At 39.6% G+C, this 18177-nt stretch overlaps 1 protein-coding gene across 4 annotated transcripts in view; it reads right to left on the reverse strand.

Annotated features, from left to right (window-relative positions):
* The window catches only part of LOC148864781 (uncharacterized), a 140271-nt gene that overhangs the window by 75393 nt on the left and 46701 nt on the right, over positions 1 to 18177 (reverse strand). For all 4 annotated transcript variants that reach the window (XM_088976179.1, XM_088976178.1, XM_088976177.1 and 1 more), the window contains exon 7: positions 11456 to 11556. In XM_088976179.1, coding sequence (XP_088832305.1) covers positions 11456 to 11556 — 101 coding nt within the window. The remainder of the gene's footprint in view (positions 1 to 11455; positions 11557 to 18177) is intronic.

Below are 18177 nucleotides of genomic sequence, written 5' to 3' on the forward strand. Positions count from 1 at the left end.
TTTGCCCCACAAAACCCAACAAGAGACGAAACACAAAGTGCGGCTGTTTCTGGAGCCGGAGCAATTTCAGTGTCCCCAGGAGTGCAGTCCCAATTAGACGCATCAGAAGCAATTTCCTCCACATCATCTTGAACCCATAAAACCTGAAGTGATTTCTGAGCACAACGATGTCCCGGGCTGTATTTCTCATCGCAACGGAAGCATAGACCCTTCGCACGTTTCTGCTACATCTCTTTGTCAGTCATCTTTTTGAAAGCAGGAGGTGGGGCCTTAATAATAGGGGCTGATGAAGGAGGGATTGCGGCACATGCAGGTCGGGTGACAGCAGAAGTAGTCACTTATGAAACCCGCGAGTTAAAGTGGGTTCTAGGGAGGGACATTGCGGGCCCACGAGGAAATGAACTTGATTGATAGGCGCATAAGGCCTGATTCTTTTCCTCAATTTTCTGGGCTGCAACCATTTTTCTAATCAGCCCAACGGGTTCCATCTATCGGAGTTCGGCCTGGATATCTGGACGCAACCCATTCACAAAGGCTGCTTCCAGGACTGATTCTGGTAGGTGACGTAAGGGGGCAGAAAGCACCTCGAAATGGCGACGATATTCCTTGACAGTAGTGGATTGACATAATGATCGGAAATGTTCAAGGAGTTCCTTGAATTCTGCCCAACTACGAAAAGGTCGCCTACCATCCTCCCAATAATACCAAGCCAGTGCATCACCCTCTAAACAGACCACTGCCACCGGCAGATATTCGGCTGGAAGCAAGCCATTAATCTCAAAATAGCGCTCTGCGCGAAAAAGCCAGCTGTCCAGATTTTCCCCATAAAAAATGGGCAACTCCAACTTCTGAGGAAGTGGTTCAGAAGTATGTTCCGGCACTGACATTGAAGAAGACGTCAGGAAAGCTACACTCTTCCCTTTGTCAGCCGCACGACTCAATGTGACTAAAGGAGGAGCAATGTCAGTTGCAGACAAAGGAGCTGAATAGGCATGTTGCTAAAGCAACAAAACAAATCGTCTCACCAGATCTTGAACACCTCCTTCCTGAGATTGTACCGAGTTCTCTAGGGACGAGATCTTCGAAAGTTCAGCAGCTACCTTATCTGGATCGAGTCGCTGAAACTCATTGCGTAAGCCATCCATCTCAAAACGAAATCCAGAATGCAGAGAAGACAGGTGTTCTTCGAAACCCTCCACTTGCGATGCCACTTCCTTAGCTGTCACCATGGCCGAGGAAAGACGTGCTCTGATACCACTGATATGACCCAGAAATTTGACACGCAGTTCACAAACTCACAGCAGAATTCTGATATTCATTCAGAAGAAAAGAATATCACTTACAATAGGTCAGTTCTTCGAGAGACCGCTGGCTCACCAAAGCACTCTCAGAATTTTGTACTCAACAAAAGTCTGTCTCCTCCATCCCCCAAAGCCCCTTCTTATACACATCTTACAGCATAACTGCCTTCCATAATAAATGCCCAGCTGGCCAACTTATAAATGCCCCACACTCTTCTTATTCCCAACTGACAAGCTATAAATGCTACAAAACTCTCCTTATTCCCTCCAGCCATAAGTTCCCCCATGTTCAATTATTTCCCCCCTTGGCCGAAAGCTGACCTTTCCCCTTCCTAGCATACGTAAAATTAATTGGGGGCCTATCAAACTCTTCTTTAAAGAATTTGAAATCAACAGAAAATGATAACAACAATGGTGGCAGAGAATGAACATTGTTAGCACAGCTTCCACCTAACCTTGATGTGTGCATCAATTGTCGCATTGATCACATCTCTCTCCATGGTATACACAAGGAGTGATTTAGGAGTATTATTGTTGCTACCAATTTTTCTATTTCTAGTAAGCGCTTTACCCCATGATGAAAGTTGATCATCTAATGATCATGTTGTGCACAAAACATAGTTGTCAAGGCGACAAGGTGCCCTTGGAGGCTCGCCTCATCCAATCACCAAGCAGTTCTGTATACTGTGTAAGAAAATACTTTTATATTGTTACTTTTTTTGAGATTATAATTATAAATAGACATTATTAAACAAAAATATTCATTTTGTGTGTTTATAAACTAATTTATTGTTATTATTTTCTTATTTGTTAGGGTTTAATCAACACAAACATTGCTAACTGCTGTATAATCCTCAAAGACTTTAAAATCTGAACCAATAAATAAGGGAAGAACTTAAAATTTTGTCCAATAGACACATTTCTTCTTCCGCCTTTTCTTCTTTTCCTATAACAAAAATAGGTGTTCAGCCCCTATATTTTTTAATTTTCTTTTCTTTCTTCCTTTTCTTCTCATAAATATGCAGATTTTCTAGACTTAAACATGACGTTTAAAATTTTCTTATGAAAAATATGGATAACTATTAAAGAAAGATGGTCATGGAACCTAGGGAACTACCCTAGGATATGTAGTTTTTACCTAAAAAAATCCATTGCTTAGGCGACTACGCGACAAGGTGCCCCCTTGTCGCCTAGCCTCGCCTTGGCGCCTTGAAAAGTATGGCACAAAATCCCAGCTACAAGAGAGGTGGAATTTCAAAAATTCACATAACCCTAGTGCTGAAATCGCACATATGAGAAAACCGGTTTTTCTCATAGGACCAATTGGGTTCTTGAACCATGAAAGATCAGATATTTTTGGATGAAGATCGAGTGCATTACCTGATATTGAAGTCCACAAATGCAGTTTGAAGTAGTGTTTCACACCCAAGCTTGAATCCCCCCTATTTGCGGTCTTGGATTTCTTCTCCAAAAAGTACAGCAGCAAAGGTCCAACCTTTTGTAACATTTTTTGATGATTCTCTTGACCCAAAAGAGGGCTGCAATAATGCTTGAACCAATGGATATTGACTCAGGTCGAATGGGGTCCAAAACCCTAGTTTAAGTGTCTCACAATGGGAAGATCGAATTCAGCTAGTAGAAAGAACAAAGCATGGTTCGATCCCCTCTCATTCCTGTCTATTTATAGACTTGGGAGGGCTGCAAGAGCCCTCTCCTAATCTATTTACAACTCCTAATTCAATTAGGATAAGATTAGAGAGAGTCCAGCTCTCTTAAATCGGCCATTAGATTGGAATCCTTGAACTAGTCGAACTAGTCAAATCCTATTCTAGAAAATATTTATCCAATTAGGAGATTATAAATTGTATGGTGTGGGACCCACAACTTGATGGAGAGCCAACATATCACATGCTTAATATATAAGCTAGTAGGGCCAAAAGCTTAAGTTTTAATCAGCCATTATAAGCTCATTCGATCATAGCTGTTACGGGCTTAAGTAGTCATGCTCATAAAGTGTCTAAACGTCTTAAAATCACTTGGAACCTTACCATCCTAAAGCCCAAGTCTATTGGTTCATTCCATTATGTGATAAACAAGTCAATGCAACTCTATTAATTACTTGTAACCAATCTTTTTGCTATAAACACTTGACACCACATTTAGGGAAGGACTTTTTCCCTCTTTGTCCTTATGACATGATGTCCATATTCCAATACCATTGGATCCTTCATTAAGGATTCAAACAATCCTACTGCCAACAAATTCAAGACTCCAAGTAGGAAGTTGTACAAAGTGTTCTCTATGTCCTAACATAGTAGCAGATCCCCACACATTGATCATTAGTCAGCATACCATCATTGAATGCCCCAACATACCTAGATATTTGACCCCAGGAGGATCTCACTAGTTGGTATATCAAAGACATACAAGTTTGGTACTCAACCTAATATCAACATCAATTCTAGGGATTAAAAGTAACACCCAATTGTTCCACCTGTCATAAAGTCTAGGAACGTGTTTGGTTTGGTAATTCAATGTTTCTTGCAAACAATCACCCTCACTGTTAGGCAGTGTGTATGCCCTCAACTCTAATTGATGTATTGTACATAATTTATCATGAATAAAGGAACATTCATTTCATGTATCATTTGGGTTGTTCTACTAAATTACCCTTAGTTCATATTAATAATATGTATGAGACCATATAATTAATTTAATATGGGCTTAAATCTTCACAACTAGTGGATACACTTGGGGAAGTCTATCCTGACAAGGTTGTCATTCTCACACTACCCAAGTTTGTGGAGCAATGGGCCTCAGTTGCTCGGGTGGTGACCTAAGGTGTGAGGGTGAGTGTCTATAAGAAACATTGAATTGGACCTAACCTAGAATGTTCCTGGACTTTATGATAGGTTGAACAAATAGGTGTTGCTCAATTGCTCTTAATCCCTACACTTGAAATTGGTATTGGATTGAATATCAACTCATCTGTCTTTGATATACCAACCAGTGAGATCCCTATGGGGTCAAATATCTAGGTATGTTGGGGCATTTAAGGATGGTATTTCAAGTAATGATCAATGTGATATGATCTGCTATTGTGTTAGACATAGAAAATACTTTGTACAACTTCCTCTTTTCACTCATGAATCTGTCAATGGTAGGATTATTTGAACCCCCAATGAAGGATCCAAATGGTGTTGGAAGTTGGACACCATGTTATAAGGACAAAGAGGGAAAAATCTCTTCCCTTAATGTGGTATCAAGTATTTTTAGTAGAAAGATTAACTACAAGTGATCAATTGGGTTACATTGACTTGATTATCACATAATGGGCTGTGATGATGCGTGATCCGGCCGGTCTTAGCTGCCAATGACCTTGCTTCTGAACTGAATAGCAGGGAACCTGAAACGGAGGAGATGAGGAAGCTCCGGGGGGAACCCGGTGTAACAGCTCCGAAGCTTAAGTTAGAATTCTTCAAAGGCAAGATAAAACCAGATAGCGCAAAGTTTGCATACCTTGTTTGTTGGGGGCAGGGGGCTCTTATAATCACTTCGCGCACTCGCTCCGAGGTCCTTGTCAGGTCGGGTATGATTACCCTTGCGTTTGTCAATTCGGCCGTCGTCCTTTCTGCTGGGACAAAACCGTCACTGCCTAACCGTCTCTCTAACTGGAGATGGCAGTGTCAGTGGTGGTGGCAGGTGGCCGTTTAGAGTGCGGCCGCCAAGCGTCAGATCCCAAGTCAGTCAGGTGCGGCGCCCTCGGGCACGGACTTCCTCAGTGTCAGGCATGGTACGACTTGTTTGGTTTTGGTGCCCAGAAGGTGATGCGGAGTGGTGAGCGAGGCGAAGTCTTGAGTTCGGAGGTATCTATAGGGCAGGTCAGTTTGGCGACGTGTATCCCGAGCTGTTACAAGGTTGGCTAGTTCGGCGAGGTATATCCCGAGCTGTTACAAGGTTGGCCAGTTCAGCGAGGTATATCCCGAACTGTTACAAGGTTGGCCAGTTCGGCGAGGTATATTCCGAACTGTTACAAGGTTGGCCAGTTTGGCGAGGTATATCCCGAACTGAAGGTAGGCCAGTTCGGATTACTTTCTGGTTTTGGGCCAAGGGTGAGTTCGGGTCCCCAGTAGGGAGTTCGGTCCGCTGGTGTCCCCTTGGTGTTCACGCCTTAGGCTTGCTTTTTTGCCGAGCTGTTGTTTTTGCCACGTGTCGCATAACCGTGAGGTCAGGCCAAATCTTCCTTCATCAGGCTGAACCAATGGACTTGGGCCTTTAGGATGGTAAGGTCTCAGGTAGTAGTGTTTAGACCTTATGAGACTAATTACTTAAGCCCATATTAGTATGGGTCGAATTAGCCTATGAGGCTAATGAAAATTTAAATAGTTAGCCCTACTAACTTGCATAAAGCATGTGACATATTGTCTCTCCCATTGACTTATGGGTCCCACAACATATAAGTTATAATTTCCCAATTGGACAAGAATTTTTCCAAAACTATTAGTGTTAATGGATGATTAGACCACTCACATTAGAATCCTAGTCAAACTATGTACTAGAGAAGTCTAGTAAGACTAGGATTTAACCAGTTAGATTAGTTAAATAGATTCCAATCTAATGGCTGACTTAAGAGGGTTGGACTCTCTCTAATCTTATCCTAAACGAGTTAGGATTTGTAATTAGATTAGGAGAGGGCTCATGCAGCCCTCCCAAGTCTATAAATAAATTGGAACATGAAGGGGTCGGATGCATCCTATTCTCTCATTACTTGCTGAGTTCTGCCCTACCTTTGTGAGAGGTTTTGATTAGGGTTTTGAACACCATTCAACTGGACCTTTTATCCACTCTTTTAGGTTTGCTTTGGGTTAAAAATCTTGCCCAAATTTGTGAAAAAGGTTGGATCCTTGCTGATGTAACTTCTGAAGAAAGAAACCAAGACTGCAAGATCAAAGTTGCACAATCTTCAACTTGTTGCAGTGATTTGAGGAGGATTTGGCCTGGGTGTGAACACCACTTCGAATTCTGCACTTGTGGACTTCAAAATCAGGTAATGCACATAATCTTGTTCCAAAAGATCGGATCTTCTGTTGACAACATAAAACTGAGGGTCACATTTGTGGATAAAAACCTTGGATAGTTTTCACATTTTCTCTATAACTGACATCCAAAGGGCATGGAAAGAGATAGCACAGTCCTCTAAGGGCAAGTAAACTATAAGAGTTGAGTGGAAACCACCAAAGGGAAACAAAGTGAAACTGAATTTTGATGGAAGCTCTATGGGCAACCCGGGAGTGTCAGGAATTGGGGGAGCAATCAGGAATGAAGAATTCAAGATATTGGCTCTATATTCAAGGCCAATTGGTATTACAAACTCAACAAAGGCTGAGTTATTGGCATTATTACAGGACCTCCGATTGGCAAAGCAATTGGGTTTTCATCAGGTGGAAGTGGGCGGGGACTCAAAAGTTGTAATCTCTTGGGCAAAATGTAATAGACATGTCCCATGGACCCTCAAGCATATCTTCGGAGAAGTGGAGAGATTAGCAAAGGATATAAATGCTGATTTTAAGTGGATGAGGAGGAGTGCAAATGGGTTAGCAGATACTTTAACCAAACAAGGGACTGCAAGGCAGCAACTATATTGGACCTCATTGTAACTTGGGTTGTAATCCTTGGGGATGACTATTGGGTCATCAGTCTGTAATTAACTCCACATATTTTAAATAATTAAACAATCATTTTTCCGATCCAAAAAAAAAAAAGATGGTCCAAAACCCATTTGATCCAAGAAGAAAAAATCAAAAATTTTCTCCTATGCAATTTCAACATTAGGGTTTCAACAAAATTTTGATTTTTCACCACGCTAATGGCTGGAATTTTTTGCATAACATGATTATTGGATGATCATCTTTCACTCATACCTTAGGTCACAACCCGAGCAGTTGAGACCCATTGCTCCACTACATTGGGCAATGTTAGAATGACAACCTTGTCAGGATAGACTTCCCCAAGTGTATCCATTGGTTGTGAAGTTCGAGTCCATATTATAACAATTATGTGGTCTCATACATAATACATTAATACTTATATGAACTAGGGGTATTTAGCAGAACAACCCGATGACATATGAAATGAATATTCTTTTTATTCATAACAAAAGTATGTACAATGCATTAGTTGGAGCTAAGGGCATTCAAACTGTCTAACACATGAAACAGTCTTGATGCAGCCTCTATTTACCCCAGTGATCACTTTCTCCTCACCCATCTTAGCTACCCAATTGGGTAAGTCCATTCATTTTTTCACACCCTACATTAATAAACAAAATAATAAACAATCCATGTTTTAAAGCATGAAGGCGTGATGCAAGGCATTCCACTACCTGATTAGGTAGCCCATTCAACAATCACTTTTTTCTTTTTCTTTCCCTTCCCTTTCTTTTCCTTTCTTTTCTTTTTTTTTTCTTTCTTTTTTCTTTTTTTCTTTTTGTATGAGGCATGCATGAGGCACATGAGGTATATGCCTCTAAGCACGCCTCTTGCAAAAGGTGTAATAGGCATACGCCTCAAGGTGTTTTGGGGGCCTCTCGCCTAGAGGCATGCCTCTAGGGGTACGCCCCCCCACGCCTTTTAAAACATTGAAAGAAACTAATAACAATTTGGAAGTGAACACCAATTCCAGATTTATTGGAATATTTTCATCATATAACCACATGTTTCATTTTGAACTTTACTCATGTCTTCTTCTTTATGGTCATTGAGCATTTTCCAATAACTTTCTTTTTTATCAAAACAACTTCAGCAATTTTATTAAAATATCACAAGAATAGTTACAGCAAGGAAGACAAACACTCTTATCTTCCAAAAACAACTTAAGTCCTCAAAGAAAGAAAAGGAAAAAAATAAGCAATTTAGTTATAACTTAGCCCAAAACATTACATCCCTTTCTATCCCCTGTTTAGCTAGCCCATCAGCTATAGAGTTAGCTGATCTTTTAACCCAACTCATCCTGATTTCCATTTCCCGCACCAGCCACTTGAACCACTTGAACTTTCTTCTCTCGTTGCTGTACTTTCATAATCCACAGTTGTCTTCCTCAGCCACCCTATCACCACCTCTGAGTCCCCTTCAATTATGAGTTTTCTGACGTCCATCTCCTTAACTTTCTGAACTCCTTCCATAACTGCCAAGATCTCAGCTCTAAGAGAATCCCCCACTCCAATTGGACTTGAGAACATGACTGAAATAACCCCGTTTTCATCCCTAAAAACACCCCCAATCCCTGAATGTCCAGGATTATTCTCCCTACAACTCCAATCAAAGTTCAATTTTAGGAATCCAGCAGGTGGGGGTGTCCAAGACACCTTCACAACTGATTTGGACTTCATACAGCTTGCAATCTCACCCCACTTCCTCAACATGTCATTCACTGCGTAGTCTGTGAATAGCTCTAGAGATTTCAGCCACTGTACAGCCCTGATATGGATCACAGCCCTCAATTCTTCAGCCCCTCTCTCTTCATCCGAGAAGATTCTAAGATTTCTTTCTTCCCATAAAGACCAGCATACTGCAGCCCTCAGTCCTCTCCACATAGTCCTTCCCCTTTTCACGTGCCACCTGAACAAAGAAGGAGAAAAAAGGCTCTGCAGATCTGAAGGAGGGTTCCACCTGCGCCCAAAGAGAGAAAAAGCCCATTCCCAAATTGACATTGCAAATTGGCACGACACCAGTAAGTGAAAACCAGTCTCCCCATCCGCTTTGCATAGAACACACCAATGAGGTGATAAGCATGTATTGGATCTCTTCTTTTGAAGCAAATCACCAATATTGAATCTTTCCAGATAGGCTTCCCAACAAAAACTACCAACCCTAGGAGGAATTGGTCTGCACCAAACCTCATTAACCAGGAAAGGAGAGGTTGTAGGACTGGTGGACTAACATAAGACTTTGAAAAAGGAAGCACAGGAAAAAGAGCCCGTGGGGGTCGGGGTCCAAGTTCTAGAGTCCACCTTAGAGGGGTCAATGAAAACATTATCAAGAAGGTCAAGGAGGCTCAAGACACTGTGGAGGTCAGAGTCCCTCACAGCCCTCCTCAATCCCAGGTTCCACCCAAACCCAAAACTTGAGGAGGAAGGGGTGACGAAAAAAGAAATTGACTTATTTTTTAACTCACAGAGGACATACAAGGAAAGAAACTGGTCCTTAAGTGGAACATTCTCCACCCAAGTTTGTTCCCAGAATTTTATGCAAGTGCAAAAATTCAAATCATACTTGACAAGGGGAGAGAAGACTGAAAGCAAATCATGAATGGCTTTCCAAGATGAATTGCTTGTGGACCTTGCTCTGATTCCAACATCCCATCCATTCTGCTCCATCCCATGTATGTTTGCCACTATTCTAGTCCATAGCTTCTTCTGCTCCAAAGGAAACCTCCACAACCACTTTCCCAAGAGGGCCAAGTTCCTTTTCCCGGCATTTTCCAATAACTTCACGGCTGTATTTGTTGTCATTTTAGGTTTTTAACAATTCAAGTTATTGTAAACCCATTTTAATGATAGAGAGAAGAAGACAATCAAATCGAGTCACCCCTTCACATGTTTCAATGATCTTGTGCAATGACTGTTACCATGTAATGTGTTGCTCGTGGTACAGCAATAACAGAACTGTTTTCAACACATAAACTCACCATATCTATAATTTGTACAGTACCATACAGCCTCATGCTTAGGCTGGGTGGTTCATGCTTGGACCAAATTGTTTGAATGACCTTAGAAACATGTTAGAACTGGGTTTGGGTGTGATCTAACATGTTAGTTTTAATAAAAAATAATGTTTTTTCCCAATTAATATAAAGTAAATTAAAAGCTTAAGATTGCAAATTGTATAAAAAAAGGCACCCCAATACATGAGGCTCCCACCAATGCAGGGTCTGGGGAGGGGCAAAAGTACACAGCCTTACCCTTGCGCATACAGAGAGGTTATTTCCAAGATTTGAGCCCTGGTCACTCAAGTCGCATTGGAGCAACCTAACCGTTGTGTCAAGGCCTACCCTTTGTAATTGCAATTTCTATATTAATTAATAGTAATTCGTTAATTGTAATTATAATTCAAAACTTAAGCAAATCAAAACCTAATTTAATTAACAACAATTAACATAAAAGAACCAAGTTACATTAGTATTTAATTATTTCATGAGTAAGTCAAATAACCAAAATAAACTTAACTAATTCTTATTATAATGTTGGTAATTAAATAAGATATTAAGATCATAAATATTTCTTACATATAACAATACTAGTTATATACTTATGTATATAATAATGAATAGTATCATAAAATTAGTTAAATAAATAAGTAACATTATAATTATAATATGATAATAATTATTAATTATTTATTATTAATAAAATCTGTAATAATATTGTAATTTAAAATACTTTTAGATTCTATTTAGAAATACTTACATTAACAAAAATTCTAAAATTAATTAATACAATATTGAAAAATATAATTTAAAATTAATTTATAGTTAACTATTAAAATTATAAGTAATTAATGAAAACTTTATAATTCATTGAAATTCCATGTTATTACAATGAAAATCCATTCAAATTCCATTTAAACTCAAAATAAAACTACTTAAATTAACAAAAATTGTAAAATTAATTTTATTAAATTTAATTGAAATAAATAATTGCATTCCTTTTAAATTTTAAAATTAAACTATAAAATTAATAAGAATTTCATTTAACTTAACTAATAAATTTTAAAGTTCCATGTATAATTAACTAATAATAACAGTATTTTTTTTAATTTTAATTATAATTCAAAAATGAATAAATAAACAAAAAATATATAATAATATAATATTAGGCTTCATAATACTATAATATTAATGTTATTATAATAATTATTATATTATTAATTATAATAATATTATAATTTTTGTACAAATTAACTCGAGAATAATTCTTGAGTTGGACTTGGACCAGATTGGCTCAATTGAAAGTGTCATCGTTTAGTTCTCACCATTTTCTACATTAAGCACCCCACAAGCAAAAGCTCCGATAGTGCTGTAGATTTGATCTAGTATGTAATCAAGTGTGGAAATGTGGAAAATATTCTATAAGAAAAAGAAAGAGAAAGAACACATACCCCTGAACAGAACGATGGAGGAATACTGGATTCCCTGGATCTAAAGGAAGTCTTCTCAAAGCACTAAGGGCAGCATATTGCAAATTGCTTCGAATAATAAACTGTAAGAAGCCCATAAAGCAATCATTGTTCAGACATTGCTAACTCACTGCTTAAATGAACTACAGTGTAACATCATAATTGAAATATCACCAGAAGTATGATAAGGAAAGTATCAAATTTGACTAAACAAATTACAATCCAAGAACAGAACAGAGAATTTGAGAAAAGAAGTAAAATAAGAAGAGAAGATAACATCTGAACAAGAATTCACCTACATTAAATGAGAAATCCCTGATGGTTTGAGGTAGTGACAGGTCTTCATCCAAATGCTTCCAAGACTGAAGTCATGGCTGTGGGGGCGGTGGAGTAGATCAATGATGTGTGGGATGTGGTTGTAAGGTGGGAAAGCTGCCAGCCAAATATTTGGGTATGCCTTTGGGTGACAAATGTATCAATAACGCCATGTACTTCCTGTCTCTCTTCCCTATTACAGCTTCGGTGGAAAATGCAATTGAAAAGAAAAATAAGAGATGTTCTGTGGAGGGGGTGGAAGGGTGAGGGAAATTTTCACCTAGTGACTTGGAGAAAATGTGTGTTCCCAAAGGGAAGTGTGGCTCAGGGATTAGAAGGGTGAGGGAAGTAAATGTCGCTATGTACGGTAAATGGTTTTTCAGGTTTAATGAACAACAAGACAATCTCTGGAAGATAATTTTTTCAGTTTAATATGGGTGTAGAAATTTGGGGTGGGATCCAGCCATCCAGGTGAGGTGAGACAACCTTATGGCTGTGTCCTGGAATAGAGTGGACAAGGCTTACAATAGATATTCCAAGCCAGATAAGAGGGTTTGGACTATTATTTGTCTGTCTTTCCATAAACACAGATTTGGTTTGGATCCCTCCAAACTTACCTTCCTATTATTTGTCTGTCTTTAGGATTTTCCTAGCTTACAATAGATAATAGGTAGGTAAGCCAGATAAGAGGCTTACAATAGATATTCCTAGCTTCCCTAACTGGTATCCTAAATCAGTTTTGGGTGTCTTAATCAGGTTTGTTTGGATCCCTCCAAGCCAGATAAGAGGGTTTGGACTCCTAGACCCAATGGAACCTTCACTTGTGCTTCTTTTTTCAAGTCCATCTCTCAACTTCCTACTCACCAACCCTTTCCGTCAAAAGAAATTTGGTGTAAGCCAGTTCCCCCAAAAATTATGGCTTTTTGTTGGGAAGCTTTCCATGGGAAAGTAAACACTTTAGACAAACTACAAAAGAGAAGACCTTTTTCTCTGTATTTTTCCTAATTGGTGTATCCTCTGTAGAGCTCACAGTGAGGATTGTTACCATCTATTAGTATCTTGTCCCTTTTCTGCAGACCTTTGGGCTTGGCTACTTTCGTTGTTTGGGGGTAGTTGGAGTCTACCAGCAGAAGTTCACATGCTCTTCAACCATTCTACCTTTTATTGGCTTACAAAAATAGGGAGATTATGTGGAGATGTGCTCGTGCTGCCTTGACTTGGACTCTTTGGGAAGAAAGGAATCTCAGAATTTTTCAAGATAAGGAAAGGAACAGCCAAGATTTGAAAGACTGTGTGCTAAACATGGCAATACATTGGCTGAAGACCTTGGAAATCTTTCATCAATTCTCCTTTAATGACATTTGGAGAAGTTGGTCAGTAGTAGCAAGGTGTTTATCTTTAAAGGCCAAATCAATTACAAGCTGGTCTCCTCCACCCAAAGGCTCAATTAAGTTGAACTTTGACGGAAGCAGCATGGGTAATCCAGGATTATCCGGAGTGGGGGGTGCTTTGAGAAATGAGAAGGGAGAGATTTTGTTGCTCTACTCAGGTCCTTGGGAATTGGGAATTCCATCAGGGCAGAACTTTTAACTGTTGTACAAGGGGTCCAATTTGCAAACCAGCTGGGGGTACAACACCTAATAATCGAGGGGGATTCCAAAGTGGTGGTGGGTTGGTTGAAAAATTCTGAAGAGGCTATGTGGCGATACAAGAATGAAATGAAGAAATTTAGTTGGTTGACAAGGAATATGTTGGTCACTGTACAGTGGGTGGGGAGATCAGCAAATACCTTGTCAGATGTATTAGCTAAGCAAGGGGTAAATAGGGAAGAATTATTTTGGGCTCAGTTGTGATTCTTGTTTTTCTTTCCTAGTTTACTTGTAAGTTTCAGGGAGGGGCTGCAGCTCGCGCCTCTCGTTGGGATGATGTATGAACTCACTCTAATTTTCTTATGAATCAATAAATTTATTATTATTCATCAAAAAAAAAAGTAGTTACAAGCAGAATTTTGGGGAAGATGAAATCTTGGTTGCCGAGTCACAGAATGTTTAGAGGAAAGAATTCAAATACTTTTTTTTTATTTTGAAAACCTTTTTTGTAAACAGTCAGGATCAAATTGCTTAAGTGCATGGTGAACAGCATTGTATATTCCCCGTGTACAGCAACCTATGTACAGAGGTTGTTTTCTGGTCTCCTGTTTATTAATAAATTCATTACTTATCTTTCTCAGGAAAACAGAAAAACAGAAAAAAAAAAAAATCCCTGAACTCCTCTGAGGCACAGAAGCAGTGAGAGTGAGGCCTAAGAATTTGTTCTTTGTGATATCTCATGGTTTCCCATGTTTCAGTAGGAAAGAGGGGGGAGAAGGCTCCAGTTAAAGCATTAGGGGTCCCTTTGTTTTTTTAGTTCGGGGGGGAAGGTGTTCATTACTGGTATTACCATGAGGATTATTAACCGAACATTGAAGGTCCAGAAAGTGCCCAAAGGAGACGAACAATTAAACAATCTTTCAAGAGGAAAAAAGCAAGCATCATCTTGATTCAAGAAGCAAAGCCCCTAGAGATTGATTCGAGATGAATGAGTATTTGATCACTAAAAAATCAGAAAAAAGAGCTGGCCATCAGCCCTATTTCTGGGACCTTTATCAACTATCATGTGGAATAATGAGGTTCAGGTAGTGGAATAGGAATTGGCAGGAACTTCCTTGACACCTTCGAGATTAAAAGCAAAGAGGACAATCTTGAATGGTGCTAGTTCAATGTGTGTTACCCAACTTTATAGAAGAGAGAGAGAGAGGAAATTTTATAGTATCAGAGATCTAACATATGACCCTTGACGCATAGGTGGTTATTTGAATGTGGTCCAGTTTCCAAATGAGAGGAAAGGAAACAATAGATCCACCGCTATGAGTATTAAATCAAATTCTCACCTATGAATGCGAGCTTCACATGGTTCAATCAAATTCTAACTGGAGGGATTCCTCATAAGAAAGGAAAACCTTGCCCATTAGGTTTTCCTTTTCCCTTCTTAGATCAGTGACAGAAATAATTATTAGGAAAAACATGCCCATTCAGTGGGAAAGGAGGTCAGCTAGTGTATTAGCTGATCCTTTAGCTAAGCTAGGTGCATAGGGGTCATCTTTTCTGGGCTCAGTTGTAATGTGATACTGTTTGAGTGGCTGCATCTTGTGCCTCCCTTTGGGCAGTCTGTGTAATTTGATTTTGATAATCTATTAAAAAAATCTCTTTCTATTACTTATCATAAAAAAAAAGTGACCTTTACTGAGATGAAGAAAGCAGATGGCAACATCTAGAAGAGCAAAAGATTCTGTTCAACTGGAGTTGGTTGATGAAGTGGGAAATGTGCAGCAATGTCTAGAGTCTCTAGACCTCCTTAAAGCTTGGTTGTTTGGTAGGTTTATTAATTTAAATCAATACGAGAAGAAGGTAGCAGCCTGGGTGTAAAACAAATGGCACACAAGTAAGCAGGTGGTGATCAGAAAGTTGGGTGAAGGATTGTTTTTATTTATTTATTCATGGAATGCAATGATCGGACCCTGAACTAAGAATTGATCATTAGAGTCCATCACTTGAGGATAAGGAAGCAAAATGGGATTTGAGGAAATAGTTGGAGGACTTACTTTACAAAGAGGAAATTAGTTGGAGGCAAAAAGCAAGCCATAAATGGGTGAAGAAGGGTAATAGAAAAACTGAGCCCCTATAGCTCAGTGGTAGAGCTTCAGTCTTATAAACTGAAGGCCTGTAGTTCAATCCTGTATAGTGTTCTGATAAAAAAAAAAGAGGGTAATAGAAATACAAAGTTTTTTCATGCATTGGCTAATAGTAGAGGAAAATTCATGTTTCAAGACTAGTGGTGGATGGTGTAACAATCACACAGAAAAATGAGATAGCTGGGGCATTTCAAAAAAGATTTCAGATCCATTTTTACAAGATCCTTGAATTATAGAGTGTGGGTAGATGATTTGGAATGGATAAGGCTATCAAATAAATAAAAAGTCTAGTTAGAGAGGAATTTTGAGCAGAAGGAAATGAGAGAAGGCACTGTTTTTTATGGATAGATGCAAAGCACCAGGGCCGGATGGTTCACAATGGCCTTTTACCAAGATTGTTGGGACATTTTGAAAGAGGACTTTAAGTTTTAAATGAATTCTTTGGGAGAGGAACAATAAATCCATGTCTGAACTAAACTTCCATTGCTTTGGTGCCTAAAAAGGTTGATGCAACATATCCTAGAGAGTTTAGACCCATTAGCTTGGTGAATAGTTTATATAAAATAATAGCTAAGGTTCAGTATCAAAGTAGCTCTCCCCAATATTATTTCATTGAATCAAGGGGCCTCGGTGAAGAATAGGCAAACCACCGATCAAATTTTAATTGCGAGTAAAAGTGTGGAGGAGATGAAAAGAGAAGGAAAAAAAAAAAGGATTACTATTCAAGTTGGATTTGGAGAAAGCTTATGATATGGTGAATTGGTCCTTTCGATTGAAAGTGATGAGAAGCTTTGGTTTTGGGGAGAGATGGTACAAGTGGATAATGGGGTGTATTTGGACTTGTCATTATTCTTTATTGGTGAATGGAACTGTGGTGCACTTCTTTCCAACTTTGAGAGGAATTAGACAAGGGGACCCTCTCTCACCTTTCCCTTTCACTCTAGTTGCTGAGGTTCTACTCGGGCATCAGCAATCCTAGCAAAACCAGGATTCTAATCTTCCCCTTCATACACCTCCTGACCGTTGACATCTTCATTCCACCTCCCACCTCCATTTTCCTTTTTCTTCAGAGTTTCTTCTCTCTTCTTCCTCTCAAACTCTTCGAAGGCTTTCCTAGCAAATTCCTCACCACCCCAGAAAAACAGACCCATCAATCTCTACATCTTTTTTAGCCGCTTCCTCAATGGAAATACTTCCTGATATCACCACCTTCCTCTCAATGATTTTATCACGTTCTCTTACAGTGGAACCAGAATTGTTCTCTATTGCTTCCCCCTGCTGTTCAGTCCCCAATTGTTTGTCCATGTTAGAACCAACCCAGGAGTCCTTACCAGCAGCATCTTCAGTTGTCCTCTTTGTAAGACTGCTGCCCCTTCTCTTGTAGACCTTGTATTTTTTGGTAGGTCCAGTCCCGATCAAACCACCTTTCAACTGAGAGAAAATTTTTGTAACGTGAACAGTATGAGAGTATCTTACTCCCATGTTCCACAAGGTTTTTTGGACTTCACTGACTCAGCAGCATCTGAAATATTATTAACCTCCCCCTCCTGCCTAAATCCACACCTATCTTTCCAATCACCACCTCCTTTAAGTACCGATGATCGTCAATTGCACTCTCGGTTTGGGGCAGGACACAATGATCATCTCCAACAGTTCCACTTCCTTCAATGCCAATAACACGACCACCTCCTATAGCAGCATCAGCGGAACCTCTTAAATCCACATCCTTCTCCTTCAGACCATTCTCAGCTTCTTTAAAACACTCATTTTCGCCACTCAAACCTTCCTTCACCATAGGGTTAGAATCCAAAGGTGACTTACCCTCAAGCACCTTTCGATTCGCAACTTCCACAACTTCCACAGGTCGCCCCTGTTCCGAATGCAACCAGCAAGATCTTCCACGCTATTGTTAGGGCTTTGCTCCACATCACGAGGAACAGAAACCTTTGCCAAAACTGCAGTAGCCTTCTTCTCCTCCCTTTCATCGCCGCTGGAGATCTCTTGTTCCCCTCTTACCTCTCTCCTCTTAATGCAGCTTATCCCAAACTAATCTAGTCAATCCCTTCCCACTGTCTTTGAACGCTTGAACTTTACTACATACTTTCTATTGCTCCCAATCCTAAGTGGGACAAAATTCTTTCTTCTACTTTTTGGTGGAGCCTGAGGATGGTGAGCCCCAATAGCATTTCCATTGTTGTCACAAGGCACCCATTCTATACATAACAAAGGAGACTTTTCAACTCCCTGGTCAGACCCTATTCCTTTTTCCTCTTGGTCGGCAACATGTCCCTCAACCCCTATCCTTAGAGTCATCCATAGTTAATAAATCACGTGTGAAGCCGCCCCAACCTTTTCTCTCGACTGGGCCCCACTTCTTTCTCCCTTTTTCGAAGCCACTCCCAACTCTCCCCTCTTTACCTTCCCATAGTCTTGAGAGTCGAAAAGGCTCAAGTCAACCCAGCTATCATCAATTAATTCTTTTATTCCAAAACTGCCCTCGTCTTCAACCTCCTACCTTTCCTCTGTAACCAGCACGTTCATCTTACTATTTGAACCAGCCGAAGATCGAGAACCACTTCCCTCCTTCACAGAAAAAAAAAGTCACCCAACCAACCACCAAGAAACTGGAACAAGATGAATTTCCTTCACCTCAACTAAA

The sequence above is a fragment of the Nelumbo lutea genome, chromosome 3 (genome assembly GCF_056320005.1).
Source record: "Nelumbo lutea isolate HS-2025 chromosome 3, American lotus-T2T, whole genome shotgun sequence".
Taxonomy (NCBI): Eukaryota; Viridiplantae; Streptophyta; class Magnoliopsida; order Proteales; family Nelumbonaceae; genus Nelumbo; species Nelumbo lutea.